Source organism: Urocitellus parryii, chromosome 1 (assembly GCF_045843805.1).
Source record: "Urocitellus parryii isolate mUroPar1 chromosome 1, mUroPar1.hap1, whole genome shotgun sequence".
Taxonomy (NCBI): Eukaryota; Metazoa; Chordata; class Mammalia; order Rodentia; family Sciuridae; genus Urocitellus; species Urocitellus parryii.
Window position 1 is genome coordinate 66,434,247 of NC_135531.1, and position 21,578 is coordinate 66,455,824.

General features: G+C 32.6%; 1 protein-coding gene and 1 non-coding gene across 2 annotated transcripts; both read right to left on the reverse strand.

The window, feature by feature from the left end:
* Positions 1-513: 513 nt before the first annotated feature.
* On the reverse strand, positions 514-21,578 carry Tmem167a (transmembrane protein 167A). Its single transcript, XM_026394548.2, has 4 exons — positions 21,513-21,578; positions 11,237-11,346; positions 7,819-7,853; positions 514-3,231 (listed from the first exon to the last, which is right to left on the reverse strand). Exons 1-4 carry the CDS (start codon positions 21,513-21,515, stop codon positions 3,161-3,163), a joined length of 219 nt encoding a protein of 72 aa, XP_026250333.1. The 5' UTR covers positions 21,516-21,578; the 3' UTR covers positions 514-3,160.
* LOC113186945 (small nucleolar RNA U109) lies at positions 10,569-10,703 on the reverse strand. Its single transcript, XR_003301355.1, has one exon. It is a non-coding gene; the product is annotated as a small nucleolar RNA U109 (small nucleolar RNA).

Here is a 21,578-nt window from a genome sequence, read left to right on the forward strand (position 1 = left end):
GGGAGATGTGTGCTTTAACATCAGGGATGCTTTTGGCATGGAGTACAAGCTCTTGAAAATACTAACCTAACAGGTTATTGTCTCTAGCTACCTTCTTCTTGAAGGAGTTTTGTATTAGGCAGGAGGGAAAACATATTCAACTTCAATTTTGAGGTAGGTGATGGATAGGAATGAGAAAAATAAAAGACCCTTTAGGATTTAAAGTCTGTCCAGCTTTTTGGTTTCTGTCTTAATACTCTGCAATGGGCACAAAAAACTAGGTATTTATTTATATCTTCATAACACCACTGTGCTCTTGCATTTCAAGTTCAGCTTTTCCACTGCTCTTCTGAAAAGAAATTCACATTCTGACAAAACTGTCACCTTCTTTATTGTCTTATAAATAGATCCTGGGACTATCTCAGTAACTGCTATCCATTATATACATAACTTCATTTCTTACTACATTATGACTACAGAGAAGAAACTGAGTACTTATCTATTTTCAATAATCTAACATATGCATTTTATAAATGCTTTTTGACACATGAATATTTTATTTACAAGTGTTAAATCTTTTTCACAAAAGGAAGCAGAGATCTGTTTGTTTTTTACTTTGTAAACTTGGAAAACTTATTTCATTCAAAGCTGTTTTGTCCTAAGGTAAAACTAGACTAATCATCTTATTACTAAGATGAAGAAGTCTATTACAAATTACATATTGCTATTTTTCCCCAGCATGGAAAACTATTTTGAATGTGAACATGTAAGAACATTCAGGCGAGTGCCTGGAACAGTAGAACAAGCTTTAACAAGACACTTTTGGACTTGAATCTCAACTTTTAAGCTTATGGGGGAATTCTATAGACTCTGGCTTTTTGATTGACCCTCTTTTAAGACTGCCCAGAAAGGAGACCTACTCCTGTTGCTAGCACAGCTGAAGCTAACCAGGAACTAAGTGTAAGCACAAAACAAAATCTCAGAGAGATGGAATTAAAAGAAGCAAAAGCATGAAATGAAGCTAGGAAGAGCACCTGAACCTAGCATGCTACGAACTTCTGCATGCATCCTAACTTCTGTGGCAAGTCTATGTGACAGATGTAGGGGAGAGCATTTGATGCTTAGGTCAATCTTTAATCCTCTTTTACATCCCACCACCTTCCACCTACTAGTAGGCAAATATCTGAATATTCTGTGGGCTTAAAACCATCTACACTGCCCTTGGGTTAGAAAACAAGATTCAATGGTAACTCCTTGAAAAACATACATTAAAGAAAATGCTAGTTGCTTTTCTTCATAGATCTTGTGTCTTTTCCCCACCTCTCAAAGAGCTTGTGTTTCAAAAGGTCAGAATGTTTTGGGTTCGGAATAAGCTGCCTCCCACTCTGTTCAACACCTATACACAGTAAAATTTTATATGTTACCACAAAATTTTTTTTTCTTTTTTTTTTTTTTTTCAATTTACTGAGGCACATCTCCAATCCTGTTTTGTATTTTATTTAGAGACAGGGTCTCACTGAGTTGTATAGCACCTCACTGTAGTTGAGGCTGGCTTTGAACTTGCGATCCTACTGCCTCAGCCTCCCAAGCTGCTGGGATTATAGGCATGCACTACCGCTCTGGGTAAAAATTTTCCCAAGAAAATCATTTTATCCTTTGCTTTCCACCTCCTCCTTGAAAATGCCAAATTAAAAATATCTTAGAACTGATTTCTAGAATCTTCTTTCCTTTTTCATACTAGATTTGTGTTATCATTAAAAAAAAAAAAAAAGCTGACAAAGCTTTTGTGGAAAGTCCAGTTGGCAGAAGAGTTGGACAACAGATGGCCACCCAGAAATTACACCTAGAAAGGTGACTTCTCTGCATGGGTATGCTGACAAGTGTCCTATTTTGGGGATAGCCTAAAGATCCTTGACCTAATGCAAAGCCCAAGATATAGTTCAGAGTAGAAACAATTATCATAACCAGATTGCTTGTCCAAAATAAAATGCCACTTTTAACCAACCATAGACAGGGCAATACATTAGCTGTACTAGATGTTTCCTAGGATTCATTCCAAGTAGTTTAAAGTGGCTTTTAAAAATTGATAGTTTCAAATTCTATACTGTTTTTGTAGAAGCAGATACTAATAGATTAAAAATAACATCTAATTAGTAAACACTACCTACAATGGGGAAATTTTTGGTAAGATTCAAGCTCCTCTTAGCTTTGAAATAGTATGTAACTTTTAGCTTGACCTAAAGAAATGTTAACCATAAATTTATAACTGTCCTCTTGTGAGATCTGTAAGTCATATTCCCAATATTTGTTTTATCGACTAAAAATTAGTCTTCCTTCGATATAAAAGCTCAAAGAAAGATATTTATGCCATTAGTGTAGATGGTAGATTAAAAACCATTGAATTATCATCCTACAAATCATTCTGTTTTGTTCTTTTCATTCTAAGAATGTTATCTTTTTCAGGAACAGCTAGCTGGTCAAACTCATGCTTAAGACGTATCCATAGTCAATCAGGCTAGTCTAAACCCTCTTATATTAAATATAAACATTTTCCTAGTACTGCTTTTAAGTCACATTCCATTTATCTGACTCCTTAAGAACTGCATGGACTTGTTTTAAATATTTTTAACACCTGTAATAAACTACAAAATTTGTTAAGAGTAGAGGCACTCTGGTTAATGGTCAAACTCGTGTGGCCAGAGGAAAAGCAAACATTATTGAATATGAATGCAATCCTTACCAACACAAAATTGAACCATTTCTCAATTAAAAAGCTAATCCAAAAAGGTCTCATTCTGTAAAGACTTATCATTTCCAAATCACAGTGAAAGGAACTTGAGTAATTCACCAATTTTGTTTTCTACTATGTGCCTTAAAAATACCCTACTAAAAACTGATATCAGACACAACAGAATGACATTTGCACAAAATGTAATATTGTAGCAACAGTACTGAGGTTGATTGTTACAGACTATTAAACTCTGCGTATCAAATGGTTGTATCTTAGTTATTTACACAGAACATTGGTCCAATAACATAAAAATAGAGAACACCATCTGGAAATTTCTCTCATTCAATGTTCAGAGATAAAAGGGTTAAACATTCTTTCCATTATTTTCTGCAGATAAGTCCTTGTTCACACTGAAGTCTGATGGCAATTAAATTCTGGCATTTTTCCAAGCTACTGTATGAAAAGGATGCTGAAGGCCATCACTACACAGCATACTGCAACATAAGGACTCTTTCGTTCACCTGTTGAAAAAAAGAAGATATTCATTTTGATAAAATGACTAACATGGATGTGACAAGGCTATTACTATAGGAGAGAAATACACATGAATCAAGATAAAATTCTTGCCTCTGACTCCTACATACTGGGGTAGGGAGGAAGGAGAGAAACATAAAAAACATGTCAAATATGGAATGATTTAATCTGTACTGAGATTTCTGAGACTACCTTCTTTTTAAGTATTTAGAAAATTCTGAAAGTGCCATTTCTATGTCACTGCATTAAGACAAAATATTAAAAAATATAATGCAGGATATGTAGGACAGAGATCCAAGAGAAATGATCTTAAGTAACTCAACAGAAGTCAAAGAGTTAATTTTCTTCTTGTAAAAAAGAATTTCTACCAATAAAAAGAAATTCACCATACAATATTTAGCTATAATTTTTTTTTTCAATCACTGGTAGCAGTTCATTACATGTACAGGAATATGAAGAAGAGGCATTCATGTATTAAAAAAAGGATATAAAATGTATAATAAAAAAACGTAGGAGAGAATATTTCTGAGATAGATATTCACATAAAGTCTTTTATTAGGTGAGTATCCCTTGTCTGAAATACTTGAAATAAGAAGTATTTCAAATTTCAGATTTTGGAATATTTGTATAGACTTTACTGTTGAAGCATCCCTAGTCTAAAATCCTTAAATGCTCCTAAATCCAAAACTTTTTGAGCATCACCTCTGTGCTCAAAAAATTTTCAGATTTTGGAGCATTTTGATTTTCAGATAGGGATGCTCAATCATAGTCTGATTACTCAGGATCAGAAATACCTAATTTCAATTTCCACATTGTTTAAGGAGTATTTATATTTGAAGACTTTCCTTTGCATGATGTGTACCTGAAGTTGGCTTGGGAAATTACCTTGCAAACAGATCCAGTGATAGTAAGTTAATTCAAATTCATCTTGACCTTTTCTGTTTCTTTAGTAACTGCAAGGCTGTACTAGTTCATAATGCACTAGGCATAAAAACAAAGGAAGGAGGAAGAAATCACATCTAGAAATAATCCTGAGCTATACCCAATGTCCTTTAGTAGAGATGGATTACAATTCCCTCATTTGTATTTTTCTATCATGTTTATAGTCAACTCTTGCCCAATAACCAAGTTCCTTTCTTAATCTAGGAAGTTCAGTTAACTAGCACTAGAAAATGTCAGTCTTGATCACCAACTAACTAAAATCCTCAAGGCCATTTCCATTTTCAGAGTTTCCTCATCAAGTTCACACTGCCATACAATCAGTAAGTTTATATCTTTGGGCCTGTTCAATGACAATAGTTATAAAAATATTACACATATATACAAAAGCCAACATTTGGTATTTTTTCTGAAAGTGGTTTTATATTCACAGACATTTAATGGACTGCCTTCCATTTAAAGGAAAACCCAGAACGTGAGAAAAATGTTTTTTACTGTACCATCACTTCAACTGAAAAAATTTTTTAAAACTATAAAATATATTGGATCATAATTTTAAACAATGCTAACACATTTAAGGTAAAAAAGCCAAGTCATTACACAAAACAAAAACACCTCCTTCTTCCAGAGATTTCAGGAGGATTTCATAAGCAAGTCTGTCACTTATTAGGGCCACTCTCCTTGTTTAGGACAGTCTTATTAAACACCTAAAGGAAGCAATTAATTCTGATCTAAGTTTTCCATCTGCTGAAAATTAATTTTTTAGGAAGTTCTTCTCTTCCTAATCCTCTGACTTAGAATGCTATAATTTACATATGGGTTTCATTTTCCTGTTTTTAATTTTCTTAAAAGAGATTGCCATCTGGTAGAGTTAAACATCTCTGGTTGAACTTGGATAAGAATGTTACTTCTTGTCTGGTCTTAGGTCTGTGTAAGTGAATGTGAAACAGTTGCTGTAATGTGATGTGTAACATGATCAGATGATTTGGCTAGGTCTTTTCCCATTAAACAGCATCCTTTCTTTGTGGATATATTGTGTGTCAAGAAAAGAAGAGCATGTGCTTGAGAAAGCAGCATATAACATCAACATTTTCAAAGCTACTTTGCTAAAATAAAAAGCTAATGTTTTCCACAACTGGCAAGAGGAATACTTTTAATTGACCCATTCAACCTAAGGTATTCATATAGCCAAGGGAGGAAAATAGAAATAATAAGAGCAAACCAAGACAAAAATTATAATTACACCTTAAAATTACAAAATTATAATTAGACATAGAAATAGATTATAGGAGATCATTAATAAAGCTACAAACTATATTTCTTCACCTTCAACTATACTTTCTTTAGGCAACTGTGAACAGAAGTATCACTCAGGCTGGCTACTGAATGGAGCTATACACATTTTTCTAATTTATTACATAAAATGGACTTAAAATGCCTTAACATTTTCTTTATAAGTTAGCAATTAAACAATATAATTGAGATGGAACTTGGTCTAATTCCAGACCCACTTTTCCATTGTGTTCTTTTTTTGCAGTTTACTTGAGGTATTCTTATTACTCCATTCCTTGGCAATGTTTTTATTTCTTTTTCAGGAAGATTTGCCTCTTCAGCAAGCAGTTTGGTTTAATATATTTACATTAACCATTAGATATTAGCTATTAGCATTAACTATCAAGGGTGATATTTTCTCTCTATCTTTGTCTTCTGAGTTTTCTTTGAAGTGCTTAAGACTTTTTTTTTGTTATTTCAGGGTTTGCAGCTGTCGTGCAAGACCGAGTGCCAGATAAGTATGCACCACAGATCTCTGTAAATCTAGGCCAGGCCTTCTCAACTACAGCATTACAGAATCTTGGCATGCATAGTTCTGTTGTGAGGGGCTGTCCTGCACACCCTTGGATGTTTAGCAAGATCCTAGACTTACACTCACTGTATGTCTCCCATTCTGCTTTTGACAATTAGAACTTTCTTTAGACAATGCCAAATGTTTCTTAATAACCACTTATCTAGGCTACATCTGTGCTTTTACTAATTTAAGGTCAATGCTATTCTTACAAAAGATCCTCATGCCTGACTTCCTAAGAGAGAATACAGTATGATCAGAGAAAAGGCAACTTAACATTTAAAAGCACATTGAATGTTCTGGAAGATAATGTCAATTGCAAAAGTTACTATAGTATATGAGGGCCTTTATGCTTATACTATCATTTTCTACAAACCTGAGGGGCCAGATAATGTCATAATCTCATTATCACAGATTTAGAAAGGAATTCTGGATAATTTAGTATGCTTACAACTTATGGAAGTTATTAATGGGGTCTTGCCTATCATTAAACATTCAATAGAGAAAAAACTGTTGTGAAATTAGTTCAATGGTTAACATATGAATTTGGAAGAAGTGTTAAAGACTTCAGATACATTATATGGATTCCCAGATCATCTTCAGAAAAATTTGGTAAATGGTATGAGAACTTAGTTTATATGTTTCCATCTCTAATAATTTTGTTTCAATCTTGTAAAATTTCTACATCTCCATGGAGATGAAAACCAAAGTAAAACATAATATTCTAAGGGGAACACAGTTTATCTGAGGAAATAACTTTAAAATTCCCCAGCCTGTTTATTAAAGTTATATATTTGAGGCATCCAGGCTGTTGTTAGGCTGGCTAACTAGATTAAATATCTAATGCAGAAAATTCTTCTGCATTATGAAAGTACACAGCTTAGTGAAAGAAAAAAAGTAGGTACGCATATATTCAATGTTAAAAGAGGAGTAATAAGAATTTTTTGGTTTGCATATAATCCAAAAAGGGTAATATTCATTTTCTGTCCAAGTGTTGTTAATTAAGTACAAATTCAAATGCCATGGAATTTTTTTTTAATCAGGCATGCTAAAAATGGGTATAATTTATTATTCAACCATTTTGAATTTTCTAATCATTTTGAGTATACTATATGATGTGTGAAGTGATATTTTATTTTATATATATATATATATATATATATATATATATATATACATGTGTGTGTGTGTGAGAGAGAGAGAGAGAAAGAGAGAGAGAATGGGATAAGAATTTAATATTATTTACATATAGAAACATACAAGTTTTGAATTTTCTTAAGCTTTTCATTAGATGAGAAATCCTCTTATCAAAATGGTACATAAGATACAGAACACCATGCTCTATACTATGAATATGTATATATAAAATTATATATACATTTGTTTAACATCTCAAAATTAGGGATGCAAGATATTTGATATCTGAATTAGAATGATTTTTCTTCTATTTTTTTTAAATGTAGATGGACACAATACCTTTATTTTATGTGGTGCTGAGGATTGAACCCAGTGCCTCATATGTGCAAGGTGAGTGCTCCACCACTAAGCTATAACTCCAGCCCCTTTCTTCTATTTTCTAACTCCCTATTAATGAAATATTATGAAGTATTCATGAATCTAGTTTTAAATAGCATAAAAAAAAAGAACTTGGAGCTCTACAAATTTTTGCAAAAGTGCATGTAATTGGGAAGTCTGCACTTTTAAAACTGACATTTGATTTTTGTGAGTGTGACATAAGTAAACTGATCAACATTTGTAGCTGAAGAAATGAAGAGAAATCATAGACACTTACCAATTCTGGCACACTTCCAAAATATTCCCAATAGTCTGCACAGAATAAAAAAAAGTGACTATTGATTACTGGGAAGGGTTAACTCATTCTGTCAATATCATATAGAAAATTAATTATACACTGTCATTTTAACACTTAAAACTCAGCTTCAAATCTGAAATCTGCTTGTTTGATGCTGAGCCACCATTTATGTATCAAAATAGGACAAAATAGCATATCAACCATTAGTGAATAATGTTATGAACTAAAATATAGGTAGCATAATAAGTCAAAACCAGTGTAAATTAATGTGAGAGTGGTAAAAGTTTGCATAAGGGCTTCTTGTACTGATTCAGTCAACTTTATTCAAGTGCTTTACCACCTTCAAAAGCAGGGGAAAAAAAGGAAAGAAAAGCAGAAAATTGCTTAATGGTGCATGCTTCTAATCCCAGTTACTTAGAAGGCTGAGGAGGGAGGACTGCAAGTTTGAGGCCAGCCTAAGTAAATCAGGAAGACTCTGTCTCAAAATTAAGATATTAAAAGGGCTGCGGATGCAGTTCAGTGGTGGAGCACTTGCTAGCACATGCATGATGCCCTTGTTCAATCCCTAGTACCACCAAAAGAAAAAAAAAGGGTAGAAACTTTGACAATTTAAGTATTAATTTTGAAAAACTGATACATAAACATAGGTTTTTGCTGAATTTTGACATTATATAATAATCTATAATCATGAACTGCAGTGATACTGCTTACTTATGTCATTCAATAAAGGGAAATACAGTATATAGCAGTTTTTTAAAAAAATATTTCTTAGCTGTTTTTAATGAAAGACAAAAGTATGTAGCTTTTTTTAATTCACGAAAAAGTTTCAGAGTTTAGGAGAAACTAAGTATGAGTTCACTAAATATTACCTTTAAAACACATATTCCATAAATAAGAACTGGAATGAAGGTGTTCTTTTCAACTCCATGAAAATTAAATATATTAAATACATATAAATGGATACATTATTTATTTGGCACATACGAAAAAGCAACAACTTTGAAAAGAATAAAGCAACTCTAACATCAATGAACAGAGATATCTAAAAAATAAAAACAAAAATATTGTAGACACTATTTTGCTGGTCTGACAAGACTAGAATTATAAATAGAATTACATGTGGTACAAATTAAGATAAACCAACAATATTTTCCCCTAACATAAAGACTGGCTCAACAAAATCACAATACTTAAATTTCAGGGAAATTTATATGATACTTTTTTTTTTGAATAGATATGGCTGGTGAATGAATCATTATATCTTAATAGTTAGGATTTTAAAAAATACTAAAATATTGGTTCAATTAATTCCCATATATGTTCTTCCTCCAAAAGTGTAACAACTTCCTGACCTCAAAGCATAGTCTCTCAGTTCATTTTAAATTAATGAGCAAAAATATAAGTTTATTTCAAAGGATGGACATTCTGAAAAGTAAAACAAACTTACTGTAGGAATGAAAGGACAGTAACATTTCTGAAAGGAAGATAAGCTAATATAAAAGGCTAGACTGTATTTAAATTTAGTCCTACTTACTGATGCATAACAGTGGGGAGGTTATTTGTTCTCTTTAATATTAGCATAATTACTCTCAGGAAGTTGTTTTGAGGAAAAAATGAGGGATTATATGGAAAGTCCTTATAATAGTGACTAATATGCTGTTTAGTAATATACAGGCTAAAGGCACATATGACACTAACACTAGACATTACTTAAAATTGGCTAACATTTCTTCATCAAAAAAGAAGTAAAACAAGTTAAGCATATGCAAAGCCATATAGGTTCCTTGATTCTAAAAGCCAATTGATCATAATACCACTAATAATTTAAAGCTACTCTGGTTGAAGAGATAGGCTGAAGTGCCTGGAGCAGGTTATCTGAAGCTCCTCCAAGACCCTCCATGGAAGAGTTTCAGCTGGCACTCCAATGAACATAGTGAGAAATCATTATATCACAGAAGCCATATATTTACAAGTCTTATGTTCTAGAAAAACAAAGTATCATCAAGAAAATGATTTTGGATTTTTCAACGTATTTCTCTACCTAGATATATTTCCTCAATATCACAAGCATTTGTTAAAAAAATAAGAACTAGGGGCTGGGGATGTGGCTCAAGCGGTAGCGCGCTCGCCTGGCATATGTGCGGCCCGGGTTCGATCCTCAGCACCACAAACAAACAAAGATGTTGTGTCCGTCGAGAACTAAAAATAAATAAATATTTAAAAAAAAAAAAAGAGTCTCCTCTACAAACTTCAAAAATATTAAAAAAAAAAAATAAGAACTATTAAAATAGTTGATAAAAACTTAGTGTGATGGCTGTACATCAGTAAATAAATCTGTTGATATAGCTGTAAGTTCAATAAAACTAAGAAAAAGATAAATAGCAATGTTTTACTGCTGCTTAGTTCTATATTATTTGAAGCAGCAAAAATGAAGTTATTTAAATAGTGAAGTTATCAAGAACCTGCTTTATCCAATCTGTCTAGACATCTCCATCTAAACATGGTATATATAATAAAGAAAAGGTGATTATGAATCTCATAAAAAACATGTAATTGTAACAGAAAGGGACAGTCTGTAAAACCTTCTTCTAAGGAAAACACATGTACAAATCAAAATAGTGCTTAACATTTATAAAGAAGAAACAAAGACTTTCAGAAAACTTTTGAATAGTAGACTGTATTAATCTAGACATTAAAATGTAAAAACAGGAATGCTTTTTTTGGGTTCTTTATGTTGGAGAAATATACTACCACTCAACCTCTACTGTAAGGTTGGCAGCCCTGAGAACTCCTTTGTTAATGTAGCATGTTATGGATACATTTCTGCACCTAAAGCATTGAGGGGCAGACATTTCCACATGCAACCTTTCTTTTGAAAGAAAAATTTCATAATAGCACCAGAAAAGTACAAATAGCCTATTGTACTATTATGTGACTATTCTTTTAGTGACATGAACTCTTAATATTTTATTAGGTAGATATTATGTATTATATTAGAATTCTCAACACCTGATTAATGAGAATAAAGTGTTGAATCGTAAGTGCAATAGGAATTCAGAGAAGAGCGCAGAATGGAGATGACAATGTATACAAAGAAGATAGGACATTGTCATAAAAGCTGATGGACAATTAATGTTTTCATCTTCAGTAGGTTAAACATAATCCCTCAAATACATTTTTTTAACAGGTTAAATTTCAGGTCATACTTCAGATCACTTGTGAAATTTATCTTGTATTTAGTAAGATACTGTAAATATAAAGTTTTGGATTTTTAAAGATAGGGAGAAAATATAAAAAGTGATTATAAACTAAACTACAAACAGAATTAAATTATCTAATGACTTTCATGGTAATTTACATTCAATGTCTGTAAGATCAGACATCATTAGTAACATACCCAGTTTTATTTCTGTCCAGGAGGCTGGGTGCCAAGGACCGGATATAAGCACAGGTACATATAAGCAGCAAGATTACAGTCAACAGACTCTGAAAATTGAAAATGGCAGACTAAAAAGAGAAAAAAACAAATTAATATCACAGGAAAAACTGTCTAAATAAGACATGCCAGACAAATACTTATTAAAACTCATGCTTTTAATTCTTAAACAAGGCAAACAGAATGACATGTCTGACAACACATAAAACCAGAATTATGAACTGTTCCACAGGTGCATATTCCTCTGCATTCTTTGGGCTAAGGAATGCAGGAGACGCAACAGAAACCGTCAATTCCAAAACTTGTAAAATTTTGTAAATTCAAAATAGCTGATCACAGCAAATCAATATGTAATAAACACAGACATTCTAGACAGAACACGATGGTCTCCAAGCTCTTCCAGTAGCTAGCCATATGATCAGTGAAATTACTGGCGTAAATTTCGGTTTTAAATCTGTAAAGCTGGGGAAGATTGGGGAAAAAAGATTAAATGTTGACTAAAGCTTCTTTCAATTTTGAACTTTTTTTGGGATAAATATGCTTTAAGAGATCATGTTACATGCCTGGACAAACAGTAGGCAATTAGACAATGCTTGCTTTTCTTTTCTATTTCTTTTTTTCCCCCTGTAGACTCTTTTAAAGTCATTAGTCAATAGTTCTTATTCTAAAGGTTAACAAAGGAATCATAAGAAACCATAAGTTTTCACAGTCAAGGTATGCTTACTCTTTAAAAAAGCTCAAGCGACATTGTTTTCAGGATGTCTCCTTGAACGTATCTGCTTCCACTCTCATATTTCATTTAGTATACTCTTTTCTATTTCCACACAAAAATGCAACTTTTGTTATAATAGTCATTCCTGAAGGGTGGACACTGTTACCAGACTCTCAAGTCTCTAGCAACTGACCATGTGCTTGATACAGGCAGAAAGCCAAACAAAAATGTTTGAAAAAAAAAATTTGCTATATTTTGCTTATAGGTTGCTATTTAAACCTATAAGTTTTATCTAATTCTTAACTCTGAATTCCTCAAATTTTCTGTTACTTAATATGGTCTAAAAAAGATAAAAATGATTTGTAATTACAATTTTAATACTTCTCTATGCAAATAACTACATGGATATAGCAAAGGTAAAGTTTAATGTGACTTGAATTTAAACTGAATTGGGTTTTAATTTTGTACCCTTCAAAGCAAGTGATAACTACAGATTGATTTTAGATAGAACACACAGTAGTACCTCAAAATGCTCATCTTTCAAAGGTCACATTTTGAACATGTACATGAATATTTTAATAAACAGTATTAGATAATAACCTCATGAAATACAAAGCAAACTGCCTCCTAGCCAACATGACTAAATGTATACTTAGCATGTATTCTGTTTGGGGAATGAGGCTAGATGCTGGGGGGCATGATGCCTTCCTTCCAGTAGTTTATGGCTAACAACAATTAGTGATATTCACTAAGTGCTTGTTTTGTACTATTTATCTTCATTATCTGATATAGACATTATTATTACCTTTCCATTATAGATGAAAGGTACACAACAGCTACAACCGAGCTAGAAAAGGACACATCCTTTTAAAACTAAATAACAATACACTGTAGCATGTGCAAGTAATGGCTTGAGCCATGGGGACAAAGAACGTTTCCATGAAGAAAAGTTGAGAAGAAGGCAGGAACAATTATATTTCAAGAGGGAACAATTTAGAATAGAGGACAGACAGGCTCCAGAAGAGACAGAAACATGGGATGGGGCGGATGGTGGGGTGCAACACAGAAGAAGGAATCTATATGTTCAAGAAATAATGAGCAGACTTACTGTATTAAACAGAACAAAGATTCCTGTAGTTAAGTGGTTGGAAAAGAAATCTGCAAAGTGCATTTATCATCTTTCTAATGGAGTATGTTAATTCACAATTTTGTCATGTGTTTTTCTTTCCTCTCCTGAATGCCTTCTTAAATATGCTTAAATGATGATGTCCAAGACTAGTTTCGTAGTATGTGTGTGGTAGGAGAGGGGTAGGGTCAATGATGAAACACTGGTTATATGAAGATTTATCTTACCCTTCTTTTTACCTTTGTGTGTTTTAACTTTTTTCATAATAAAGAGGCACTTAAAAACATGCCCGCTATTAAACTGGAGTATGTATATATACATTTATGTTTGAAACTATTTACAAATGGAAATTGTTTAGAAGTACAAAATATATGATACATACATTTTGGCTTTGGGGTTTAAAGGCTCTAAAATTTAAACAAATAATCTTAGATGGCAAAGTTTTATAGATGTACTTAGACTCTGGTCAAAAGAGTGTTTCTAAGTTACAGACATTAGCCTGTTACCTATAGCATTCTTCTTAATGTTTTGCATCTGCAAACCCCTGACACAAAATTGTAGTCTCAGGGATAAAGGAAACAGATGTCCCTATTCAGTAATAATAACTAGGATCTTCAATATGAAAATGTTATTAAAGATGATGAGTATATATGATCACAAAAAATAAGTAAAACTCATTTACTGAGTTTAATTTTTTCAGATCCTTTAAATCATTAAGTCTTTTTCAAAATACTGTTTTTCTGAATATGCCATCTGTTTTCAACTGATTGGTACACTGATTCATTCTTCCAGTCTTAATTCCAGAATCACCTGCTCTACACACCAATCAGAATCTTAGTACGTCCACGTACTATATACATATCTTCCTATGTTAGCATCCCTCAACTATTTTATAATTGTTTCCTCCATTTTGAATTTTTTATCTTTCCTATACTATTAAATGAATATATAGCAATTGCTAAAAAATCACGAATGAACAATAATATTTTAACAAATACAAAGCACACAGAGATTCCAAATTAACAATAAGCATTACTTAAAAACAGACAAAAAAAGTGTAGATCAGATGGCTGACTACATTAATTTAAATATTCAAGAGAAACACCCACATATTTCTGTACCTTTATATTTATTTGTCAAAGATATTTTGGAAAATGAAGTGAAAAAAAATTCTCAGGTCCAGGGTCCACCTAAGTTTCAGTCGTAGTCTAATAGCTAACAATCTTCATTTTTGTGCCTGATGAAACCAATGTTTTAAGACTATACACAGTTCCCAATTTACAATGGTTTGATTTTTTCAACTTTATAATTGTGCCAAAGCAATACACATTCAGTAGAAACTATACTTCCAAGTATGGAATTTTTTTCTAGGCTAGTGATATGTAGTATGATACTCTTCCTGATGCTGATCAGTGGTAGTAAGTGCAGCTATACTTTAAAGTGCTATGTCACTATACTATGATGTTGAGAATGTTAGGTGTATTAAATGCTTTTGCAACTTTATTTTCAACTTATGATCTACTTACTAAGGACATTATCTCACTGTAAATGCATAAGCACCTATACATAAAATTAAGAGCTACCTTAATAAAAATACAAATAGAGCACTCACACAATAAAGACTAATCCTTCATTTTAAAGATTGGGCTTTTATCAATAACATCAGTGAGAAAATACACTTTCATTATATACACTTATTAAAACAAAACCTAGCTAGATGTGATGGCATCCTAGCTACTTAGTAGGCTGAGGCAGGAGGATTTTAAGTTTAAAGCCATCTTTTGCAAATTAGTGAAACCCTGTCTCCAAATAAAAAATAAAAAGGGCTGAGAATGTATCTATCTCAGTGGTAAAGCACTGAAAAGTTCAATCGCTAGCACCACAATTAAAAAAAAAAAAAAGCCTAAGTCTATACCAAGAATGACTTAAGAAGATTACTGATGTTAAAATATGGGAGCTGGGGCTGGAGCTCTGTAGCAGAGCACTTGCCTACCATGTGTGAAGCACCAGGTTCAATCCCTAGGACCACATAAAAATAAATAAAGCCATGCTGTCCATCTACAACTACAAAAATTAAAAAAAAAATTAAAAAATGCACAGTAGGAAAGGAAATATTTATAAAACAACTTTTATCTCATAATTTCTTAGTTCTGATTAATGTTATCTAATGTTAACAGTTAACTAAAATTATTTAACTGGGATGCATGCTTTTTCTTTTTTAATTTTTTCTTTTTTATGCTTTTTCTTTATGCCTCTCAGGTACTGTCAAAGGGTCTCTAAGACTCCTCATCAATTAAGTCAAAACTAGTATGAATACAGCAATATATTTTAAAGGCAGACACTGGTCACATTATCTGGCATACTTTTTTGTAGAACTTGATTTTTATGATTTAAATACATTTTTCTCTCATACTGGCACTCTATTTTAGGAATTCTTATTTAATAGATGAATAGAAATATGGATAACATCATATTTATAGTATTCCCACTGCTAGTACTTTGAATTCAAAATAAGAAGGCAGGTGTTGTATGGCTGCTTTCTTAGCTTCCTACAAATTCACATTAATCTTGGCTTGATTCTCCCTAAGGAAATAAATGCTTATTTTTCACGTTGTTGACCAAAATAAGCTAACTTTGAAAAGAAAAAAGGAATTCTCTACGGCAAACAGATCTTTCTGTACAGTTTTTTGCCAACTGTACTAAAATAATAATCAAGGGACAGAATTTTACAACCAAAGATATTAAAGATTCAGATTCATTTTAACATAGATGTATATTATTCATGATTAAAGATATTATATCGATAGTTGATATTTTACATATGTAATTATAATTTAAAAAACAAAAATATGCAATAAGTTACTTAATATATCATAAAATCAAAGTACATTTTATACTTTTCAATACCTTTGTTTCTAAAAATGCCACATTTTCCTCATAGGAAATGCAGTTTATAGGAAAAATACTGTAAAAACTTAATCCTATGTCTGAACATCAAAAAATCAAGTTGTGAAAAACAGTGTCATAAAAGCAAAGGTAAAGACTTCTAATGACCTCTATATAATCATTTATAAAATAGTAGTTATGACACCGGCTCTTCTTTGCATAAACATGTATTCATGCAGGTTTCTTTTTCTTTGTTTCTTTTTTTAAACAAGATATCACTATATGAGTAAGTTTCCTAAAACTGTCCTTAAAAAACAACAGACAACAAGGAATGAACAACTTTCCTTAAGTACACAGAGCTCTTCGATCTTTTTAATAGTGGAGAATAGTGCAATGATTAAGGTCAATGGCCTCTAGACTAGTTCTGAAAGTACTTTTTCCTAGCTGTATGATTTTGGCTATGCTTACTTTATGCTTTAGTTTCCTATCTGTAAAAAAGGAGATTATTTTACTGTTATTGATAGCCAAATTAATCTATTCTCTAACCAGTAAAGGTGTTTTGAGGTTGTTAGATGGGGAAGGGAGTACTAGAATTGCTGGATGGAAAACAAGTCACATTTTGCATTTTGATGGGTTCTCTAGTTTGCATTCTATAAAGGTTGTACATACACACACATATTTGTAGTTTTACTGAATTTAAGAGTTTTTGTGACAGAATTTAGATAGCTCAAATATTTTATATGCACTGTAGAAGATGTTGGAAAGTAAAACTTTCCTCTCTATATCAAAAATGGGTTTGGTAGTTCCTTCTAGAGACTCTGGGAAAGAACCTGTTTCCTTGCTTCTAGAGACCCCCCCATTCTCTCTTAAGTATCCTTGTAATTAAACTGCCCCTTCTCCTTATAATCTAGAATAATGTCTATATATTAAAATTCTGAACTTAAATCATATAGGCAAAGTCACTCTTGCGATGTATGATAACATTCATTGGTTTGGGGTGGGGAGACATTGTGTGTACTATACCTATAAATATTTCTTTTCTATAAAGGATATCAATGACATTTCCTTGGAATTGTGCTGCATATGGCATCCTCTGGTATACAATTTCCAATAAAATCAGAATAGTAACCCTTGAGGTTGTGAATTGTACCTACCCTGCCTTGACTTGTGCTGATTCTTCTAAAATGGCATTGTAGGCCCTCAATTTTTCTTCCAAATCTCTTCTATTATTACTCTGTATTGCAGAGCTATCCTCCTGCTTATAACTAATCAGAACTTCTGATAAGCTTTAAAGTAATTAGTGCTACGGCACCAAGTTAATTTATCCAAACCAGAAAAAATAAACTTGTTGACCCAATTACTTTGTATAAGCATTATGAAATAAATAATTAGTAAGGTATTTTGAAAGAAATACAATAATTTGAGATTTTTCATTGCTTACCTATCATTATATGCAATAATTTATTAATGAATAGATGGACACTGCTTAATGCAACACTAATGTTTTGAACATGAAATTACTTGCAATGTTGCTAAACCTTTTACAATTCTATATTCTTAAGTCCATTTAAAAATTAGGAATATTTTCTTCAGATTCAATTTGTTATCATATTTTATCTATTAAGATAAAATTTCTTGAGTCATTCTTGAATGCTAAAATTATATTCATTGAGTTCAAATGTAAGAATGAAAATTCTATATAGGAGATTTTTTTTTTTTAGATGACCAAGTTGAAAAGCTCAACATATTTGTTAAAAAAATTTTTAATGGGGAAAGAGCCAATCAATACAAAGGTACAAAAATACCCCATGAGAAAAGCAGAATTATACACATCAGTATGCTAAACACGCTTTGCTTAGGCAATGCTCAATGATTGGCTATTAACCATACTTAATCAATAGAAAGAACTTTGAACCTATAGTTTTTTCATTAGTATTCAATCACTCTGGCTCAATGTAGTGTATTTAACTTTAGAATTATGTTGACTGTTTCCTATGCTGAAAATAAGTTTTTAAAAAATATTTATTTCTTAGTTTTAGATGGACACATCTTTATTTTTATGTGGTGCTGAGGATTGAACCCAGCGCCTCAGGCATGCTAGGTGAGCACTCTACCACTGAGCCACAATCCCAGCCCAGAAATAAGTTTTACTGACATAATTCCTCTAGCATAAATCAAGACCTTTTAAAACAAACATTGAACACTAAACACAGAATTTAGAAACTTTTATTAATATCTACTTCTTTTATTTCAAACTATTTTATTCCTCTCTGGTGGTACAGAGGAACAAAGAAATGACATTCCTGACCTAATTATGATAAAAATTATACACTACTAGAAAAGTGGGTCAGTATTTATCATTTACAAATATAGGTCAGGTTAGCATTTTCCAATTAGTTTCTACTTGTAAACTCATATATGCCACTACTGTCTCTTAAAATGGAAAACACGAAAATGCAGGATAAACATTAGCCTCAAATGAATGTACATAACCTGTTTCCTTAGCACCAGTGGCTACTAAACATTTGCATTATTTAATATATAAAATTTGTCCTTGGACAAATTTATATTTTTACTTATCAGTTTCATTTGTAAAGTGAGGGTTCTGGGTTAAATGTTAATTTGACCTTAGCAGTCTTGTTTCAAAAAGCTATACCCTTCTCTCCTCTATTTAGGAGTGTATTTAAAAACCTCCCATGGTTATGAGTAAAGCTGCAGTCTGTTGTAGATATACTTCAACTGTTCTCCACCAGCAAAACCTGTGGCCATTTATAGTAATCTTCACTGAAAGATATCTACAGTGAATTTACTATTTGTGCTGCTCAGTTTTGAAGGTATTTTATATACAACTCAGATTTAAATATAAGACTATGAGGATGTCAAAAATTTTTAAGAGAAGAAATATGCAAAACTATGAAGAACAGAGTGAAAAAGAATGAATAAATGCTTCATATGAGTCTGATAAAATGATGTGACAAAAGGTTATTTTGAAAGACCAAGAGTAAATCATGCTATAAGGGAGAATTTGACCATGGAATCAGGAAAAGACAAAGACTGATAAAATGGTAATGCTTCTGAAAACTGGAGGTCAGACATGGTATAAACCCTGGCTGCTCATCATAATCATCTAGGGCTTTTAAAAACAATGTCCCCAAATATGTTATTATCTGGTCTGGAATCTGTTGTTTCTCAAAACTCCCTGGAAGTTTTTACTTGCAAAGTTAAAAGCACTTTGGTAAGAGGACTTACATTCCATTAGATTTCTATTAGTCTAATGCTGTGGTTCTCACAGTGAAGTTCATATAACTCTTTCAAGGGTTTATGGGGTCAAAACTATTTTAATAATACATGAAGACATTTGCCTTTCTACTGTGATGCCACATTGACAGATGATGCAAAAGGAATAGTGGCAACAGAATTATTACCTTAATCCCCCCAACCTATTCAAACCTTGCTTTTTCTTTTAAATTTTTAGCAGAATTTATGGCATTATTTTGTAGTACACACAGCACAGGTTTGGTGACAAAAGGAGTCATTAAGTTTAAATCTTAGCTTCACTATTTACATGTGCTGTGATCTTAGACAAGAGACTTAATATTTTTATCTATTTCTTTTTTCATTTATAAAATATGGCCAGTAGTACTTTTAATATAAAACTGCACAAGCTTCTTTTTTCTTAAAAGAATTAAAATCTATGTATGAGTTTTTTTTTTGTTTTAAATTTTAACAGTTTCAGGGAATATCCAGCAGGTTATCCCTGTCTCAGTTCAAGTTCCTCTTCAATATTACCAGTTACCTGTGTATCCTTTCACAGCCATTCTACACATACAAGAATACCTATAGTTGGTCCTCTGTATCTGTGGGTTCCAAATCCATGGATTCAACCAAGCATAGACTGAAAATACTGGGAAAAAATTGCACATCTGTACTGAACACGTTTCTTGTCATCATTCCCTAAACAATACAGTATAACAACTATTTACCCAGCATTTATCATATTGGGTACAAAAAGTAATACACAGAGAATTTAAAGTACATGGGAGGATGTGTCCGTACTGTATGCAAATATACCATTTTATATAGGGGGGTGAGTATCTGAGATTTTAGTATACTTCGGAGGGTCCTAGAATCAATCTCCCATGGATAATAAGGGACAATTGTATGTTTGAGAGCAACAAATCACTAGACTTATTTTATCCACAATTCTATTGTTTCTATTCATAGCATGAAGATTTCCAGCACCTACATATTAAAATATTTGGGTTCTGGCTTCACTATTTGCTAGGTGCATGATTCCAGGTACTTTCTTATACCTCATTTCCTTTATCCATAAACATCTACTCAGAAGTTGTGAGCATTAAATAAAACAATGCATATAAATTATTTTTTGAATAGAACCTAGTACATAGTAAGTACTAATGAATGAAAGCTATTATTGTTATTTTTGGAAAAGGAAGAACAGCAACATAGTTTACTGCTGATCTTAAACTACATCTTGCTTTTAGCTGGTGTATTGATAGATATTGAAAAGAAGGATGTATCTTTGACTTGTATTATGAGTAAAACAATTCAATTTCAGCTTCTAGGAAGATATGCAAGAATGAGTCTTCCTAATTCTTTTAAATTGAAAAATGAACACAGTTTTTGCTAAATTAAATAAGCTAAATGATACCCTTAAAAGAAAATGTATTGTATATTGTAATAGGTGGGAAAAGAAGCTGAAAGAGGAAATAAAATCCATACTCAGAGAAGGATTAATGTACTAATAAACTTATCTCCTTTAATAGACCTAAATTACCAAAGGAATCTACAATAAAACAAAATAAAATACATTTAAGAAAGTAATGCAGGCAGGGATGGAAGCTGAGGTCAAACATAACTATGAGAAGTACATTAGGCTATTAGACGAGAAACCAACTTTTGCTCTGAACTTCAATTATTAAAACCTACAGTTTGGAATGAAGCATCTTTAGGATTATGGAAAATAATTTGGAAAGGGTACAAAAGGCCACTGGTTCAACAGGTGAAATTAAAGATGTCGAGTCTGATGTAGGAAAAACAAACAAACAAACAAAAGAACAAATAAAACCCGGGTCAAGCACGTAGGGAGAGCTAAGGAAACACAAAAAAGAATTTAAAAAAAAAAAAAAAAGCAGATGCTAGAGAAGCTCTAAAATTCCAAAGAGTCAATGTCCACAGATAACCTATATAACCGACCGGTTAAGTCAAAACAGCGCATTTCCCCTAAACAAGGAAGGGAGAGCCTCAGGTAGAAGGGCTGGGATCCGAGACTACGGGGTCCTCTTTGGAAGGTCAGCCCGGATTCTCCCTGGTTGGACGTGCAGGGGCACATGGCTCCATGGCCTGTGCACCCTCCGAGTCCCGGGAAAATCAAGTTAGTGACAGAACACTTTGGCTAGTGCACCCAGGGCGCCCGCACAAACCCGCTGCCCTACTGCGGGGAACAGACCCTGCTGGAAGCTAAGTCGCAACCCGGTAGCCCCGATTCTTACCATAGTGAGGCCAGCGATGCCCCAGCCACATCACCCTTCCGGGCCCAAGGCGGAAGAGGCGTGCAC